This window comes from Megalops cyprinoides, chromosome 9 (genome assembly GCF_013368585.1).
Source record: "Megalops cyprinoides isolate fMegCyp1 chromosome 9, fMegCyp1.pri, whole genome shotgun sequence".
Lineage (NCBI taxonomy): Eukaryota > Metazoa > Chordata > Actinopteri > Elopiformes > Megalopidae > Megalops > Megalops cyprinoides.
In genome coordinates, this window is record NC_050591.1 from 6,170,204 (window position 1) to 6,189,833 (window position 19,630).

At 48.4% G+C, this 19,630-nt stretch overlaps 1 protein-coding gene across 2 annotated transcripts; it reads right to left on the reverse strand.

The window, feature by feature from the left end:
• Positions 1-223: 223 nt before the first annotated feature.
• On the reverse strand, positions 224-18,721 carry vps53 (VPS53 subunit of GARP complex). Of its 2 annotated transcripts, none has more exons than XM_036537186.1 (22): positions 18,583-18,721; positions 17,750-17,830; positions 16,946-16,995; positions 16,547-16,613; positions 12,562-12,648; positions 11,540-11,655; positions 11,206-11,325; positions 10,965-11,043; positions 10,691-10,834; positions 10,336-10,478; positions 9,650-9,791; positions 9,445-9,540; positions 9,084-9,178; positions 8,674-8,916; positions 8,195-8,342; positions 8,017-8,099; positions 7,147-7,225; positions 6,910-7,058; positions 6,654-6,723; positions 6,347-6,484; positions 1,758-1,862; positions 224-1,386 (listed from the first exon to the last, which is right to left on the reverse strand). In XM_036537186.1, the coding sequence occupies exons 1-22, from the start codon at positions 18,670-18,672 to the stop codon at positions 1,216-1,218; spliced, it is 2,496 nt and encodes an 831-aa protein (XP_036393079.1). In that variant the 5' UTR covers positions 18,673-18,721; the 3' UTR covers positions 224-1,215. The 2 variants fall into 2 exon arrangements, with proteins under 2 accessions (XP_036393079.1, XP_036393078.1); XM_036537185.1 differs by having other exon boundaries at positions 9,445-9,543.
• Positions 18,722-19,630: the final 909 nt, after the last annotated feature.

Below are 19,630 nucleotides of genomic sequence, written 5' to 3' on the forward strand. Positions count from 1 at the left end.
CTCATCTCTGTAGTGACTAAACTAAACCCCTCCCGTTACTGAATGAGAGAGTAATGGGTTTCCCCAACAGAAACCTATTCAGGAGATCTATACAACAGACTAGCAGCAACACCATTCAATTAACGACCTGTAAATGAAAAAATACAAGCCTGTCTTGGTAAATTTATTTTATTAGTGTTATGTCACTAATAGGCATTACCGTACTAATTTTAACATTCTTAAAGCAATTCTTATAAACAAAAGGCAGGAATGTGTACAGCAATCACGCTGGACAGAAATATGAATATATTAATAAGCATGTCTCTCAGAATGGAGTGCACAGCTCATTATGGCATTCTGAGCCAGTATCTAACTCACCACTCAAACATATCTTCACTTCTCATGGACACGATCACTTCTGCAGAAGTATAGATATGGGCACTCACAGGTTAATGCTGAAACATCATACTGGCTCCCTCCCCACTGTGGAGCTCTGAACAGGATCTTTTGCACATGGACAGATGGGGGGGGGGGGTTGGGCACACTCAGCCCTGACAGGACTCAGGGCCAGTCTGTGGGTGGAGGCCTCACTGGGCCAAAAGGTCAGTTTGGGGCTTGTTTAGTGATCAGCAGAACCACCCAGCTCTCAGAGCACAGTGAAAAGGGAGCAAGAGCCTTTCAAAATTTCCTCCCCAAGTGAGCAAAAAGTGCTGTTCCTCTGGGAGGGGCAGTGGGAGTGACCCTGGCCTGCATCCACTGCCCCTCTCCTGCTCTGTCTCTGATCTGTTCTGTTCTGTTCAGACAAGAGTGAGCACATGAATGCAATATGAATGAAACCATATGACAAGACCTGTGCACCACTGCAGCACACGGAGCAGAGCCTGACTCACGCATGGAAGCAGTGGCCTCCAGAAATTTCTTCATATCTTCCAGTAACAGTTTTGAAATCGGGCTGGGTTCATCTTTAACTTTAAAGGACAAAGCAGCAGCACTTTCAGCTCTGTGGGTTTCTTCATCAGTAGGAAATGACTGACAGAAACCACATGCAGATGAAAGTGCTGCTGCTTGCGTTTACCCTTCTGTGGGCTCTTCCTCAGTGAACCTGGGGTATGAGGACAGGGCTCAGCTCTGCTGGAAGATTCCAAATGCTGTTGGCATGATGATGGGGTGAGAGGGCACAAGGATAGGGGGTGTGGCAGGGGGGAGGGCGTGGGCAATGGGAGGCCCCACCCGGGCTCACAGTCTCTTTTTGATTAGCTTTTCCAGTTTTCGGATGCGGGACGACTCCTGCTCCGGTGTTGGGGCACTGAAGGATAGAGAGGGGACACTGTCGCTCCCTGAGGGAGGTGTAGGTAATCGCTGCCTGAAGAGCTCCAGCATACTGCTCTGCTCACTGCGTTTCAGTCCCTGTGAGAGAGAGAGAGAGAAAGAGAGAGAGAGGAAGGGAGAGAGATGGGGAATGGGGATTAGAGAGAGAAACGGAGGGAAAGGAAGGAGGAACCAAGGAGGCAAGAGAGAGGGTAAGGATAGACAAGGAAAGAGAGAAGGAAAGGAAAGAAAGGGAAGGAGGGGGCAGCAAAAGGGAGAAATAGGGAAAAGAGACAGAGGGAGGGAGAAAGAAAACCCAAAATTTGTTTGGCAGAGAAACTGAGAGACAATGCGTGCAGGGCCTCAGTCAGCAAACAAAAGTCCAGACATACTGCAAAGTTCTGTAACTGAATCACTGTGATTCCAGAGTGTTCCACTGCCCCACCTGGCCCCACCCCGAATGAGCTTACCTTCATGTCCAGGATCTTCTGGAAGGTCTCGGGGTTCCCGTCAGCGAGCAGCTTGATGTAGTTATCCACAAAAACCACAGCCGGCTCATGGGGGGCCATCACCACCTGGGGGAGGAGGAGCCAGATACAGATAGTCAGATACTGAGTGTAGATGGCGCTTCCGTGCCCAGCACACAGGAAACGTCTGCAGACTGTTATACTGCAGACAGACTAACAGCTGAGGGCTATGTTTAGGGCCTTTTACACAGCAATTACTCCACGCTAGAATGGAACTGAATTATGCCTCACCATTAATTATGCAATGGTATAATGAGCCAGTCTGGACCAATCAGCCATGGCGAGAGTGTTACTGTTGTTAGGGAAACAGCCTATTGTGTGCCAGCAGACTAACTGACCTGCGATGGTTCAGATATTTGTTACCCAACAAAAAACACATGGCTGGCAGACTGTGTGAAAAACATCTTCACATCCCCCCACAAAAGTGTGTGTGCTGCTAATGGTGATGGTTAAGGCTGTCTGGGATTCCTTTAAACAGAGTGATTTACTCTGGGCTGCCCTGGACCCAAGCCCAGCCCAGGGAAAGACTGGGGGGGCTTGTGGTTTCACTCGTTAAAAAAGTCCCCCCCCCCCCCCCCCCCCCCAAGCAGGCTGGGCTAGAAACGATGGAAAACAGACGTGCCTCCCTACCATGCGCAATATGTGCCAGAGCTCTGCATCCCCACACACGCATTACACACCAGAGCTCTGCATCCCCACACACATTACACACCAGAGCTCTGTATCCCCACACACACATTACACACCAGAGCTCTGCATCCCCACACGCGCATTACACACCAGAGCTCTGCATCCCCACACACGCATTACACACCAGAGCTCTGCAACCCCACACACGCATTACACACCAGAGCTCTGTATCCCCACACGCGCATTACACACCAGAGCTCTGCATCCCCACACACGCATTACACACCAGAGCTCTGCATCCCCACACACGCATTACACACCAGAGCTCTGTATCCCCACACACGCATTACACACCAGAGCTCTGCATCCCCACACGCACATTACACACCAGAGCTCTGCATCCCCACACGCATTACACACCAGAGCTCTGCATCCCCACACGCACATTACACACCAGAGCTCTGCATCCCCACACACATTACACACCAGAGCTCTGCATCCCCACACGCATTACACACCAGAGCTCTGCATCCCCACACGCATTACACACCGCCCCACACATACATTACACACCAGAGCTCTGTATCCCCACACACGCATTACACACCAGAGCTCTGCATCCCCACACGCATTACACACCGCCCCACACACGCATTACACACCAGAGCTCTGCATCCCCACACACGCATTACACACCAGAGCTGTGTTAGGGGTGCGTGCGTGCTGTCCAGCATCATCAAGGACAGCACGCACCCCCAACACAGTCTCTTCACACTCCTGCCATCAGGCAGACACTACAAAAGTGTGAAGGCTAGGACTACAAGACTAACAAACAGCTTCTTTTCACAGGCCATCAGGCTTGTGAATGCACACTGCACTTTCCAATCAACCTAACTCTGAACACCGGTGAACTCCCTTGCAGCGATAAGTGCAATATCATATAAAACACATCTCAGGAGCATGTGCACAATGCACTTTATGTCCGCTTTGCACAATAGTGCACAACTATATGTTTACATATTTATAACACACTGGTGTACATATATTTTATATTCTAGTGTTTTTTGCGTGTACAGATCTTTTTATATTTTATTTTCTACTTAAAATAATAATAAAAAAATTCTTTATGGTAGTGTGCCAAAGGAGGACCAGCAAAGTAAGAATTCCATTGTATGGTGTAACAACACGTTTTTCACTGTGCATATGACAATAAAACACTCTTGACTTGACTCTTGACTCTCTGCATCCCCACATGCGCATTATGCATCCAGACTCTGAGCTCCACATTCTGGTTCCTCTGCCATTCTCATATCTCAGGGGTGTTTGCACTGAGCTGACCTCTGCCAGAGCACCCACAGTGGGGAACCCCTCTGAATCGCTCCATTTGCCAGCAGTAAAAACAGGAATGCATCTCCCAGACCTCCATAAACACCACTCTCACATCACCTCCTGTTTGTCAGAGGGGAGCGTGTGCGTGTGTGTGTGTGTGTGTGTGTATATGAGTGTGATAAGTGATGAATGTATTCTAAACACACACAGCTTTCTCAGTCTGCCAGACTGGAATAAATAGATGAACAAAAGCCTTCAGATGGTTCGGATGGCTGTGGTAAAGAGCAGCTGTGCTTGCTGGTTATCATTTACACACTGTTTCTGGGCCTCACTGCTGAGACGGGCAAGACAAGCAGAGGATGGAGGAGGGATGATCTGTGCTTACATTCTAACTACATTTAAAGATGCATCACACATCTGTGACGGAAGTCAGACACACACACACACACACAAATACAGCATTTTCTCATATCCCAATAAGGTTACCTTGGCTTTCACATTTTGCACTTTGTGGGATTATGATACTCAGAATATTTTGACTTTCATGTCAGCAGGAATGCTTATTCTCAATGAAACTCTGATGAAGCCTGATAAAACATTTACCTGGTGACATTTGGCCACAGTGGCTACAGGAAGCAGCCCGCTCTGAGAGGAAATGGCCACAGTATTTTTAGATTCTGTGCCAGAGCACAGTTGCATGATTTGGTGTGATTAGCAGCAGTCCCAGTTTGACCATTAGGGAGATCAAGCCCAAATTCCAGTCACTTAAGAACAACAACAGGAAGCCCCTGGGAAAGCAAAGGATTGGAGTGTATAGGGGGAGGGGTGGGGTCGGAAGGCAGGGAGGGGGAAGGCAGGGCTGGAGGCCAATCGCACGCTGCTATCTCTCTGCATTCCACACCGCAACGAGTGAGCACCATCTGAAGGGGCGCAGTGTGTTTATATGAGTTTGTGTGTGCGTGAGAGAGAGAGTGTGCAGATGTTCGAGGGAGTGTGTGCGTGTGTTTATGTAGGAGAAAGTGTGTGTTCATATGAGTGTGTGCAGGTATGAGCATGTGTGTTTACACGAGTGTGTGTGTGAGAGAGTGAGGGTGTGGGCATTCAAGTGAGTGTGTGCGTTTATATGAGTGTGTGTGAGAGTATGTTTGTGTGTGGGTGTATGAATGATTGTGTATATATTAACGAAAGAGTGAGTGCGTGTTTATAGTAAAGAGTGACTGTGAGTTTATATTAATGAAAGGGTAAGCGTGTGTTTATAGTAAAGAGTGACTGTGTGTTTATAGGAAAGAGTATGTGCGGATTTGAGACAGTGGATTGTAGAGTGAAACGACAACAAAAGAGAAAAATTCCTCACTCAAGAGCATGTGAGTGAGGGCAGCACTCTGACACTGTTCACCATCAACATCAATTGGTGTTACTAGAACAATTTGCAGCCCCTGACCTTACCCTCAGCAACATGGAAGGCTGATTTCTTCCCTATGCAAAGTACAACAACACCTGAATCTGCTAGGGACATGCTGTAAGAACTGGGTACTTACAGGAAATAAAAAAATACAAAATAATGATCTTCCTAAAAAAAAAAAACACAGATCTTGACAAAGAAGATGTCAGCACATTTGAAGTTACCATTATCTTGGCCTAAAAATCAATGTGTGATTTTACTGATTTTTAAACAGTGATTGCAGTAAGAAAGCCTGTTAAGCCTTCTACGCAATAAAAACAAACTCTACAAAATAGATATTCGGATTAAAATCTGGTCCAAAACCTTTGATGGCATCATCCTGTTCACTGCATTACATGGGAGTGCAGTATTGGATCTACAATCTGAATGGGATAAGCATTCTACAGAGACCCGGTGTGCAGAATTCTATAGAAATATAATAAATATACAAAGGAAAACATTAACCAATGCATGTAGAACAGAATTAGGCCGGTTTCCATTGATAATAAATATCCCAAAAAAAGTGCTAAAATTTTGGATGCATCTAAAATTAAGTCCCCGTAACTGAGCTAAGCTCAGAGGAGAGACCCTCTGTCAGCGGGCAACTGACTAACCCACTAACAGCGAACACATGCAGCTTTCAGAACAGCACTGCAAACCAGCAACAAATTCAATGTTAAATAAAAAAAAAAAAAAAAAAAAACTGTGAATCCTCCTAGGGGAAGGACAGACAGCCCAACCAGCAGTTCAGTGGCTTTCAGCCTGCAATAGCCCAAGGAACTGTGAGTAACCCACCAGTCATTATTAATTAAGCATTTTAATCATTATGTGTTACATTTGCTATTTGTTCCTTTTTCTATGCTTTGGCAATAACTACATGATGTATTTCATGAAAATGAAGCATGGAATTGAGTGTGTGGGTGTGTTTTTGTGTGTGCGTCTGTGCGTGACTATGTGCATGTGCATATGTGAGAGAAAATATGTGAGTGTGCGAGTATGTGTGAATGTTTCTAATGTGTAATGTGTGTATGTATGTGTATATGAGAGTGTGCGTTTGTGTGTGTGTGTGCATGCACGTGTGTGTGCGTGCATGTGTACATGTGTGCGTGTGTGCGTGAAAGAGATCTCTCACCTTCAGGATCATCTCAGCGCGGGTCATACCCTTCACCACGATCTTAGTGTAGCTGGCCGGAGCCTTCCGGACCACCTGTGACCCAATGGAGGGCAGGTCCAACAGAACAGTCTTCAGCGAGTGCGTGTCCAACAGGAGCTGTATAAACACACACAGTCCATATCCATTAATGCAACAGTCTTGCACATTCAGACACCACAGGTATCGTTACCAGTGACTCTGGTAAGACTGAGTTGAGCTCTGTCATTGCAAATTGTGTGAGTCACATATTAAGACACAGTGGCACCCCTGTCACCTGTCACCCTACCTGTTCTGCTCCCACCATGCTGACAGGCTTACACCTGAACAGGTGATTGATGAACTTGGGGATGAAGGAGCTGCAAGACAGAGAGAGAGACTGCATCTCAGTGCGGGTACTGTTGAGGGTCCAGGTGTTTGTTATAAGAGTTCAGGTATTTGCTGTGAGAGTCAAGGTGTCTGCTGTAAGAGTCCAAGTGTTTCCTCCGAGATCCCAGGTGTCTGCTGTGAGAGACAGAGGAGGCAGTAAGTGGCTCGGTGCTCACTTTGTGAACTTGATGCAGAACTGGGTGAAGTACTTTCGGGTGGAGGCCAGGTTGTCCCTGATGACGGGGACGTTCTGTTTGATGTGCATGATCACAGAGGTGACGTACGGGCTCTGGTCCCCAACGTGCTCCACGCTCTGCCACGGCATCTGGAGGGACACACCTGTCAGCATCACTGCTGTGTGACAGTAACCCCCCCACAGCTCTGCCTGCTGCAGCCTGGGCTGCCACGCCTACCTTGCTCATGGCGGTGAGTGCCGGGTCGCATGCCGAGTCCAGGTCCTGCACCAGCAGCTGGATGCTGTTGGAGATCACCCTGCCAACCACACAATGAGGAGGAGTTTACCATACCACAGACACAACAGCACAGAGAACCCTGCAGTATAGACACAACAGCACAGAGCACCCTGAACCACAGACACAACAGCACAGAGCACCCTGAACCACAGACACAACAGCACAGAGAACCCTGCAGTATAGACACAACAGCACAGAGCACCCTGAACCACAGACACAACAGCACAGAGCACCCTGCAGTACAGACACAACAGCACAGAGCACCCTGAACCACAGACACAACAGTACAGAGAACCCTGCAGTATAGACACAACAGCACAGAGCACCCTGCAGTACAGACACAACAGCACAGAGCACCCTGCAGTACAGACACAACAGCACAGAGCACACTGAACCACAGACACAACAGCACAGAGCACCCTGCAGTATAGACACAACAGCACAGAGCACCCTGAACCACAGACACAACAGCACAGAGAACCCTGCAGTACAGACACAACAGCACAGAGCACCCTGCAGTACAGACACACTGCAGCACAGACACAACAGCACAAATCAAAACACTGAGCACACCGCAGCACAGGCATACTGCAGCATAGAACACATTGCAGCACAGACACTTTGAAATATAGACCACACTGCAGCACAGACACAGAGAAACATAGACCACACTGCAGCACAGACACAGTGAAACACAGAAGAGACTACAGTGCAGACACACAGCTCAGCACAGATTACACTGCAACAAAGACAAACTGCACCACAGATAGGCCACACTGCAGTACAGTCAGGGGGCACACAGACTCTTACGTGCTGAAGGTGTCCATCTCCCCAGTCAGGTTAATCCTTTCCACCAGGGCCTTGTCCACCTTCTCCTTCAGCTTTTCCTCCAGCTGGGGGAGAGAGAGGGGGGTGTCTGTGGTGAGTGTTTGTGGTGAGTGTTTGCGGTCAGTGGGCAGTGTGTGTGTGGTCAGTGGTCAGTGCTGACCTGCTGGGTGGTGGCCAGGCAGTACTCTGCAGTGCTGAGGATACTGCAGATGAGGCAGAGTTCCTCCACGGTGAATTTGGCCGTCTCTGACCCCTCCTTCTCCTTCAGCAGGCTGCTGATGGTCAAACCACCACTCCCACTGCTCGTCCTGCCAACCAGAACTCATTACGGACCAGCACAAAGTACCGACTTAATGTACTATCTAACACTCAGAATAAGTATGATCTACTGCACCATTTAACACTAAGAATAAACATGATCTACTGCGCTTAACCTGAAATATCTCAGCTCTATAAATGAGTGTATAAATAACCTGTAAAACAATGTAATTTGCTCTGGATAAGAGCATCTGCTAAGCAGTATGTATAGTAATTTACATTTGCGCCCATTCCCAGTGTGGCAGGGCAGGGTGTGATAGGGGCGTGGCAGAGGGCATTAGGGTGGAGCTGTCTCTGGGGGCAGGGGGGTGTTGCACTCACTTTGGCAGGTTTCCAGACAGGATCTTCCAGGCGTATTCGCGCAGGTACTTCTGGAAGATGGTGGTGAGGGCGATCATTGGCTCCCCTGTACTGAGCTGGGAGCACTGCACCATACACTTCTTATAATACACAAACAGGTCCGCACAGCTGGGGAGCACCGCTCCCCCCTCCTCTGAGCCACACTTCGGGGGCCCCTGTGCCCGGAAGTCTGCCACGAAGCGCTCGATCAGCTCCCCGAGGTTCCTGGGACAACCAAACACGGTAAAACATTAGCAGAATAGCACTGAAACTGACCCGTACTACTATCAACCACAGAATGGGCAGAGAGAGGGAGTGTATCTGCGTGTTTGTGTGCGGGTATGTGTATCTGTTAGTGTGTGTGAGCGTGTTTGTAGGTCAGAGAGACGTACTTGTCCTGTGACTCGATGTACACGTAGAGGTGCGGCTCAAAGCACTTGGACACAATGCCATGGAAGGGGTTATCTGGCGCCTTTGGCTTCTTGGGCTGAAAGACATACAACTGTCAAGTGCACTGGAAAACAACCACCCGGTCAAACACATTGGGACACAACTGCCCCCAGTTGCACACAATGGAACACATCCACCCCCAGTGAAGTGCACCAGGCATGTCCTGGTTTTGTGTGCTACTGCATGTGGAGGTGACAGTAATTCCCAGTGGAGTGTAAGTACAGCAGGGACACAGCACCAGTGCAGTTCAGAGGGGAGGATGTAACCGCACCCCTCTGGGCTCGGGTCAGAACAGCAACACACCCTGTCCAGCTCCTCCTCCTTCTCCGACGCGAGGTCATCTCCCGCCTCGTCTTCCAGGAAAGGGTTTGTGGGCTCCAGGGGCGACTCCGCCTTCTTCTGCTAAAAATACGCAGAAAGCAACATGTTACTGTGCCTGCAGCTGCCAGAGAGTGCGTTGGGACGGGTAATCGGTATGAGCGGTGCGCGGAGCGCCAGGCTGCCGTACCCCCGCGCCGTCGTTCAGCGTGCTCCCGGAGAAGCGCTTGGCCAGCAGGCCCTCGAAGTTGGTGGTTCTCTGGATGGCGAAGAGCAGCAGCTTCACCTCAATCTCCCGAGCGCGAGTCCTCATCAGCCGAGCCAGCTCCGTCCTGATACACACGCACACACACGCCCGCACGCACGCACGCATACACACAGACGCACACACATACACAAACACACACACACACATACACACACACACACACACACACACACACACACACACAGAGGAAGAGGGACAGTCCTGCAGTTGAGATTATGCTGCTGTTGTTCCACTGTTTTTCCTCCCATTGAAACAGTTCTGATGGCTCCACAGGGAGTTCAAGGGAATGGAAGAAACCTGCTGCAGATTCTGCAAAACCCCTGTGGGCTGTGCCCGCCACCCCTTCCCGACTGGAAACTCCCTGACCTTCCGTCAACACACTACTGAATGCTACCACAGAGTGAATCTCAACTACACACAGAACACTGCCTCTGGATGCCTCTGGACCATTTTGGTAAACGGAGCACTCAGGAATTACAGTGAGGGCTATGGTTAAGTGTCCGTTTCTGCTCTGTGACCGCTGCTGCAGCGGAGCGGGAGAAACAGGAGCTATGACTTCCTGGCTCCAGACAGGCAGTTCCTCAGGTGAGCGCAGCCAGGCCTCGTACCTGGTGATGTGGCAGAACTCCACGGCTATGCGCTCGGTCATGCACCACTCTCCGGGGAACATGCGGCCGTACTTCTCCTCGTAGTCCACCAGCTGCCGCTTAATCCAGGCGTAGCGCCGGTCGATCTTATCCAGCCACGCCACCTGCGACCGCAAGAACCGCGGGCGTTAAGACCCTCCCTGCCTGCCCGCACCCTCCCTGAGTACCAGCTGCCATGTGAGACGCAACATCAGACTGTCGGTGTGAAAGGCTGAAGGAGGACGTTAATGCTAAAGGCTACATCTGGACGTTAATGGTTAATGGCTTTGTCCCTGTAGTGCTGGTTCCGGCGCTGTGCCAAGCGGGTCATACTCACGTCTTGGTTCTCCTGGAACAGCACCAGGTACTCGGAGAGATGCTGTCTGATGAACTTCTTAATGATCTCCTGCTTGATCCGGGGGTCCAGGACATTAGCCACCAGGCAGGCGTCCCTCAGAACATTGCTGGGTCCCCCTGCCCTCTGCACCATAGAGAGACAGACACACAGACAGACAGGCAACCCTTGAGAGAGTGGCTGGACAGATGCTGCAGAGCTCTCGGATGCACAGTGGGGCGTGGCCTTTTTCACTGTCATTTCAGGATGCTCTCACCTTTGACCCCTGAGAGGGAAAAGCCTCTTCGAAGTCAGCCAATATCTGTGTCCCCAATTCGCTCTGTGCTGCTTTCACCCTGTCAGAAACACACTTGCATTCAAATCAGCCAATCACAAGACAGTGTGTGAAATATCATGCTCTAGCCACTTTCCAGAGGTTTTATTTTCAAATATTTACTGAGTGTGTCTGTGAGAGTGAGAGTGAGAGTGAGAGAGTGAGCGTGTATGCGAGAGTGTACCTCTCAGACAGCTGGCGGATCTGGGGGATGCTCATGTACTTGTGAAAGTGTTCCAGCACATTGACCACGCCCTGCAGCAGGTTAGCCACCTCCCCATACTGCCTCCGCCTCGTCATGGCTCTGTCACAGAGAGACGAGTAAGCGTACACACGCGGAGGCACACAGCCCGAAACACACACACGCGAACACACAGAAACACACATGTGCACACATGCGCGCAGACACACACACTCACGTGTGTGCACCGACACACACCAGGAGAGGAAAGAGCATTGTGCGTGTTGATGAGGTCGCGCCGCGCTTCCGCGGACTGCCCCTAGGAGGCGGCACTCACTCCAGAGAGTCCACCCCTCCAGCCAGCATGTGCAGGTGGTTGAGAGTGGTGATGGAGGTGGTCAGGTGCCGCTTCGCATGGTCCAGCTGCTTGATGTCGCGAGTGATCTCTTTCACCTGAGGACACAAAAGCAGCCTTCATTACTCAGATATCACTCCACCCTCCCACGGTACGCTGTTTTCACACAAAGGATTATGGGCGCACACTGAAGGATGTCACTCACACAGCACACTGAAGGATGTCACTCACACAACACACTGAAGGATGTCACTCACACAGCACACTGAAGGATGTCACTCACACAGCACACTGAAGGATGTCACTCACACAGCACACTGAAGGATGTCACTCACACAGCACACTGAAGGACGTCACTCACACAGCACACTGAAGGGTGGCTTTCACACAGCACACTGAAGGATGTCACTCACACAGCACACTGAAGGATTCCAGTCACACAGCACACTGAAGGATGTCACTCACACAGCACACTGAAGGACGTCACTCACACAGCACACTGAAGGGTGGCTTTCACACAGCACACTGAAGGATTCCAGTCACACAGCACACTGAAGGGTGGCTTTCACACAGCACACTGAAGGATTCCAGTCACACAGCACACTGAAGTTTGGCTTTCACACAGCACACTGAAGGGTGGCTTTCACACAGCACACTGAAGGATTCCAGTCACACAGCACACTGAAGGATGTCACTCACACAGCACACTGAAGGATGTCACTCACACAGCACACTGAAGGGTGGCTTTCACACAGCACACTGAAGGATGTCACTCACACAGCACACTGAAGGATGTCACTCACACAGCACACTGAAGGATGTCACTCACACAGCACACTGAAGGGTGGCTTTCACACAGCACACTGAAGGATGTCACTCACACAGCACACTGAAGGATGTCACTCACACAGCACACTGAAGGATGTCACTCACACAGCACACTGAAGGGTGGCTTTCACACAGCACACTGAGGAATGTCTGATCAGGGACATTTTTTAGCGCACCATTTGCTCTGACTTCTCCGCCTTGTCCTTGATGTCTTTAATTTTGCCAAAGAGCTGCTGGATGGCCTTCTGAGCCTCCTCCAGGGCCTGCAACAGAGGAGAGGTTTGGGAGTTGAGTCACAGATCCCAGACCTGCTTATTCAGCAAATAATAAGCAAATAATAAGGTCCAAGGCAGATGACACCCCCCCCCCCCTCCACACACACACACACACACACACATAACTGCAGGGCTGTGTCTGCCACTGTTAAAACAATCCCCCACACATAGTCACAGGGCTCCAAGGCCAAAAACAGCTATTGGGGTGTACTGTGACAAGACATTTATTAGTGACTGACCAACAAACAAACAAAAAAATTACAATAAAGAAGAGTATGAGTAATAGACAATCACCCCCAACTGTCCAACACATATAGGCTATAACCAGGATCTTAACTATTCCTCAGTAAGCCTACCTCGAACTGAACCATTTTTCAAACAACAAATGTTGAAGCGATTCAGGAAAAGGAAACAGTACATAATTCAGTTAACATATTGTATGAGGAACTCTGCCTCATAACAAAAAACTATGTGCATAAACAGCAATCACAACCATTCAGGATCAATAAAAATTATATTGCAAGACAAAATTCACATAATTCATTTCAAACACCCAGAGGCCCATGAAGCCCACGGTATGGAGTGCACTCTTCTTTTGCCCTGCTGCATCCTGGCTGCTGCTCCAGCACGCAGGTGAGCGAGTGTTTCAGTTACTAATCACTTTGATCATTTTAATTGTAACACGGAGATGTTTGTTGCCATTATGCACTTAACTAAAAAGACGTAAATGCAATTGCAAATGAATAAAAACACTGCAACGCATCTGTGTGTTAATTCGTCCTTTCTTTTTCAGGACACATACGATGCAAACAAGCAGGATTAATGCAACACAGATTAACAGAGAAGCTGTTTCAATTCTGAGTGTGTATTATTTACGGTTCACACAAGCATTGCAAATATTCGGGTAACCCGCACTCCCCCCATTCCTCACAGGCAGGCGGATGCCAAAATCTGTGCGGAAGTTAGGTCTCCTTCACAGTGTGTGTGTCTGCACTGAAGCCGCCCTCCCTCTGGGGGCTGGATCCTGATAAATATTGATTTATTTTTAGAAAGTCTGCCTGTACAGCCAGATCGACAGGATGAACACCTCGCCTTGAGTTTGTTCTTCCAGCTAGGATGTTTCTGCAGCTGTTACTGCTATACAGACACATGTTCTATCAACCCCAACCCCCGCTAACCCATATCAACCCACACCAACCCCCACTAACCCCCATCAATCCCATCAACCCTCGCTAACCTCCATCACCGCGCCCCGAGCCCCAGCAATACCCATCAGTCCTCACCAATCCCCGTGGGCTCCTACAAACCCTATCTCCATCAACCCTAACAAACCCCCGTGAACCTCCAACCCCTCTCTCAGAGCTGGTTTAATAAGGGGGCCTTTCACTTCCTGCAGACACCACATCACGAAACCTACCTCGACTTCTATTTATTGTGTATTTTTATTGTGCATTTGTTCAATTGAGTTTTTATCTTTATCTTGTAGACTGAGTCCAGTTGCTGAAGACTGTTCGAGTGTTGTGGCCAATTTGTTTACATAAATGTTAAACAGTGTGGGGGAACTCATTCCGGTCTTCAGGCAAAAGCACTCACTCTCTGGTCTATAGGGGAACACACTCACACACTTGTCTTTAAGGGAAAGCGCTTACTCTCTGCTCATCACCAGATATAGAATTAATATCACATTCAAAGCAGTGTGTGGAGACTACAGTACATATTTGTATGGCGGCTCTACAGGGCATATCAACGCATTGTACTTCAGGGGACTGTCTGCAGACTCAGTTCCTGCGTTTAAATCTCTGATAATCTAGAGATTCTATCCCATTTCCTGTCAGCTCTCTGTTCACATACAGCACCACAGCAGCTCCCTTCAGCAGAAAGAGACCGCCAACAAGCATGGCACCGCCTGCAAGATGCCATACACCGGACATATGTGCTGCATATGTGAGACATGAATCGGATACGCATGTTATGTCTGCGTAAGGGTTTCTGGAGGTCTCTCTGTCAAGAGAGCCTTCTACACACAGGTTTTATTTAGAATGTGACCTCTGATGATTCTTGACATTCCCTCAAATTTGAGCTGTATCACAATCCACCCAGCCCCTTTCTCTGACAGAACTTCTGCTCCTCAGAGGAAATGTCTGGAATGTCCACGGATGGATATATTTCTGCTTTCCTGCAGAGGGCAGGAAAGCAGAAACCAGCCTTTCACACCGACAGTCTGAAGTTGCGTCTCACATGCTTTCCCCTCCGCTCGCCGACCCTGAGGCAAACCACAAACAGAGAGCAAGACGGGCTGCCTCTGCCGTGTGCTGCTCTGTAGACCCGCCAATAACAACAAAGCGAAGAAGTGCGGACACGTTCCAGAGAGAGCGAGAGAGACAGAGACCGTGAAAAAGTGCATGAAAGACGGAAAGCAAATTTTCCTACCAGGATGTGAGTTAAATATTTCTGTGAGATTGGGAGGACAGCAGCCCACTGAACTGGCTGTGTGAGACTATGACACGCTGAATTACGGCTGTATGAGGGAAAATGCGCATCACTCAGTGGCTGGACTACACACAATGGAAAACAGCCATCACTGGTAGCATGTAATATTCAACAACCACATTCATGGTTCATAATGCCTCATAATGTCTCACAGTACTCCATAATGCCCCATAGGGCCCTACAGTTCCCCATGAACTCCCCTAAAGACCCAAAATGGCCCAGCCCAGTGGCTGTCCTCTGGCTCCTTCACAGTCAGATCCTTCTCAGTACTGCTGCATGTGCATGCTGGCCCCCCTGCTCCCCAAAAACATAATCCACCACACCCCCACAACCACACACAAACCCACATTCCTGGAATAACACACACATAAACTCTCACACACGTGCACACTCACACACATCCACAAACTGACACGTGCGCACACGTGTCTCACGCATCCACACACTCTCACACATCCACATTAACCACAATCGCACACAGAGCACAGATCCACACATAATCAAATACTCAGACACACAGACACCACAAATCCTCACATAATCAAACACACACACACTCATACGCATACACACACATACACACACACACACACACCACAACTCTATACATAATCAAACACACACACAGCACAGATCCACTCATAATCACCCACACTGCGTGCATAGGCACTCCTTCAGGAGCAGATGATAAATCACCCCCAGACTAAACAAAACGGGGAACTGAGTTTTTCCGGTCCTCTCCCTCTCTAGTCTCTCCATGGAAACGTTTGCATGAGCCCCGCTACGACAGCTGGAATCCTGCCCGCAGGACGACACTCATTCCAGGACAACCAGACCTGGCCTGGTTGTCTGTCTGCCCGTCTGCCCTCCGCTCCCTGACAGCATCCTCTGCCAAGTCATTCGCGCTCCGCCACTGTGCGCCGACAGCTGCTCTGTGCTAAACCAGCCGTCAGAGAAAGTTCCACAGTGCCGCTAAGCGACAGACGGCTCCCACCACAATGTGAAACGGAATTCCAGCGAGCGCAGGGAAATAACGTCCCTCTTTTCCACAGCGTGCAGCAGGAGCGGAGCCCTGACTCATCCCATCCATTTCCATGGCTGGAGCGTGAGAGCCGGAGCCCGGCGGTCACGTGGCCCCGCAGGACGAGGAGCTCCCCGAGCCATGGCTGCCTGCCCACGCTCCTTACCGGGATGGAGTGCCACTTTACTGCAACAGAGTGCAGCTTTACCGAGACAGAGTACAGCTTAACCAGACAGAGCAAAGCTTTACCGCGACAGAGTGAAGCTTAACCAGGACAGAGTACAGCTTTGCCGTGACATAAAGCTATCCTACAACTGGCCCTGATTCGCAGGTAATGACCAATGAAGATGTCACCATGAGGGGGTGGAGACTCACCTGCCGACCATCCTGTCCCACGTTCGTCTGTCCCCTCACCACCGTCCTAATGTTGTCATCCAGGCGCCTGGGGAACACAGACACAATGTGAGGTCCTTAGCACACAACACACGTGCTACACAAATACACACACTACACACATACAAACACACTACACACACTCCACAAACACACTACACACATACACACCCTTCACAAATACACACTCAGACTACACACACACACACACACTCCACAAACACACTAAACAAACACAACCACACTCACACATATACACACAATCCACACCACCCAAATACAATCACAGTCACACACAAATGCATACACACAATCACATGTATACACCCGCATAAATAACATTTAGAGTGAAGTACTACTTACACACACAGGCACACTCACCGGATTTTCAGACGGATCTTGTTCACCACATCATCTATGTTGGCCAGGGACTGCGAGGAATAACAAAGCGGTTTTAGCGTCACACACAGCGATGCCTTGCAGCCCAAGTTTATTCTTACTGATGACCCTCTTTGTAGCAGAGCACTCACTAATCAGGTGTGATTGAGATGTTAACAAAACACTGAACTCTGCACTTCACTCAGCATAAACTCCTGTGCCACCCTGTTCCAGGACAGCTAATACTCACAACTTTCAGACTTCATACCCTTTTAATGCTGCTGGAATAACACAGGTTTGTGTGTACCGCAACAGCACCATACAATATCACACATACTACATCAATAATAATCATTCAGATCATATCAACAGTCTTCACCAGACTAAAAATGTGAGAGCAAGCATAAATACTAATTTCATATTAATGTTATAAATTAAGATGGCAGCACCCTCTAGCGGCCTGACAACAAATCAATGGAGATAGATAAAAAAAGACCAGAGTGATGGTAATAATTTTCTTCATTTAATGACAAAGAGTCAAGAGAATTTAGTTAGGTGACATTCCTGGAGTATGATTAGAATAAACACGAAATAAGGCGTCATCTCTTGTCTTTGACTAATTATCATAATTTCTTCTTAGTTTGGTGCACATTTCATCCACGAGTTTGTCCCAAACATCCGTCACTTCCAGCTGCTTAGAAGAGCCTACGCTCCAAAACCACCACCTTATCACATGACATGATTTCCTACCCCTTGTTTAATACTCATTTCCCACTTGTTTTATTTTTTTTTTTGCGTTTCCTCTACCTGTTCGGTGGGAAACAGGGTGTTGATATACTCCACGGCGTTGAAATCTGCTCTGTCCAACGGATCCTGGCTGGGAAAAACCTAAGAGAACAAGCTTACTGTTTTATTTCGTGAACGTACACAAAAACATACCTGCTGAAGATGAAGACATTGTGAGCACCATCGCAGTGCCATCATAGTACAATCACAGTGCAGCAAATATACGATGTACACTTTGGGTGTTGCTAAGCATCAGTTACGGGTTGCATGTAACCACACATTTTTACCGGTGTACATTTCATAAACCGCGTCAAACCCCTGTATAGGTCTGAATCATACCTTTTAAAATGCAGAAACATGAAAACTAGTAATTGTTTGGGCTGTACAAGGCCTATGAGATTACTCTCTTTACGTACGGCTTTAATGATTGTGTTTACAACAACAGGCACCGGCAGGCGGACACTGTCTATTAACTAGCTACGTAACAGCACGCCGGGTCGCCTGTCGTGAACTGAGACGGGGCGTCAGTCTATTCCGATTCTCAGATTTCAATGCTGAAACCGACTGCGTCAGTAGACAGCCGGCTGACAGTGTTATTTCAGACGTAGCATACTGCTCACCGCGCTGCTGTAAACAAGCAACCACAGCCCATAAACGATTACAAAAAAAATCATCCAGTCTGTTTACATACTGTATTCACTGGTGTTTTTTCATGTCGCACATAAGGTGATTGAAACAGAGTTATTAGTGCCAACCTCGGTGCCTGCAGCTGGCTAGGCTAAAGAGCTATCTGTGGAAAAAAAATGAATGCTCTATTAGAATCTTCAAGTCTGTGTTATCCCTCTCGCCCTCACCTGTTCGATGGCCAATTGCACCTCAGGTGTGAGATGCAGGATCGCCTCTAGATCATCGAATTCCAATTCTTCGTCTTCCATCACTGACATGATAATGAAACACGCACCCGCTCAGAGCCAGCCTGCCGTACACACAGCTTGACGCTACTTCCTCAAACACGGAGCTTCTGGGATACAGGAAGACTTGGCCCCACGTGACTGGTACGACTTGCTGAATGTCAAAGCGGGCTTTATGAACTCACAGCCATTCGTCCCCTACAATGTCAAGGGGTATTCATATGACCAGAGCTTATTTATTGCAGAATATTATGTCCGTGTCCGTATCACTATCGCTAATTTCTTTGTTAACGAAATTGTACTACAGATTTCACAGATTCTTACAGATGTGCTTCATGTTTCACAATGTTATACTGATATTTTATTTCACAATGAAATATTCAAAACTAAACATTGTATAACATTTCAATGGTCAAACAGTTCAATGTCTGGGCCCTTTCTGTTGGCTTGAAGCCACGAGGTACCATAAACACAAACACAGAGATACAACCAACCAAGACCGGCTGCTTCTGACAGTCTTTATTTTCAGAGTTTGCACAGGAACACACATTTAAAAGTCAGCATCGGAGACAGTAACTGCAAGAACAAAGTTCCACAAAGACAAGCAACAGGATGGATTCCGGTCATTGATTCAGATATTAAGGTTTCTCACCAAAACCCCACTGGTTGCTCCGCCCCCTAACCTAATGTCCCCAGGGCAGGCACAAGTGTGGTGACCCTTGACCCATTACACATTGAACAAGGGCAGACATCAACAGAGACATTTTTTAACTTTCTCCAGTTCAGGTGAAACCAGCATTAACAACACCAAGACACTAACAGACTGCATAAATACCTAATAGACTGCATAAATACTCCATGTAAACATCTGGATCAATTGCCCACAGAGAAATATGACAGCTCAATTCCAAGGCTGTCACAAATTCCCTGAGAGTGAAAAGTGCTGCTTATAACATTACTTGAAACTTAAATGAGGTGAAGTTAAAAATTA

Coding starts and splice junctions, on each gene's coding strand:
- vps53 (XM_036537185.1), bottom strand. CDS start 18,672: ATGTCAGTGATGGAAGACGAAGAATTGGAATTCGATGATCTAGAGGCG. Junction 10,479..10,690: donor TGTTCCAGGAGAACCAAGAC/GTGAGTATGACC, acceptor TTGCGGTCGCAG/GTGGCGTGGCTGGATAAGAT. Junction 8,917..9,083: donor TACATCGAGTCACAGGACAA/GTACGTCTCTCT, acceptor TGGTTGTCCCAG/GAACCTCGGGGAGCTGATCG.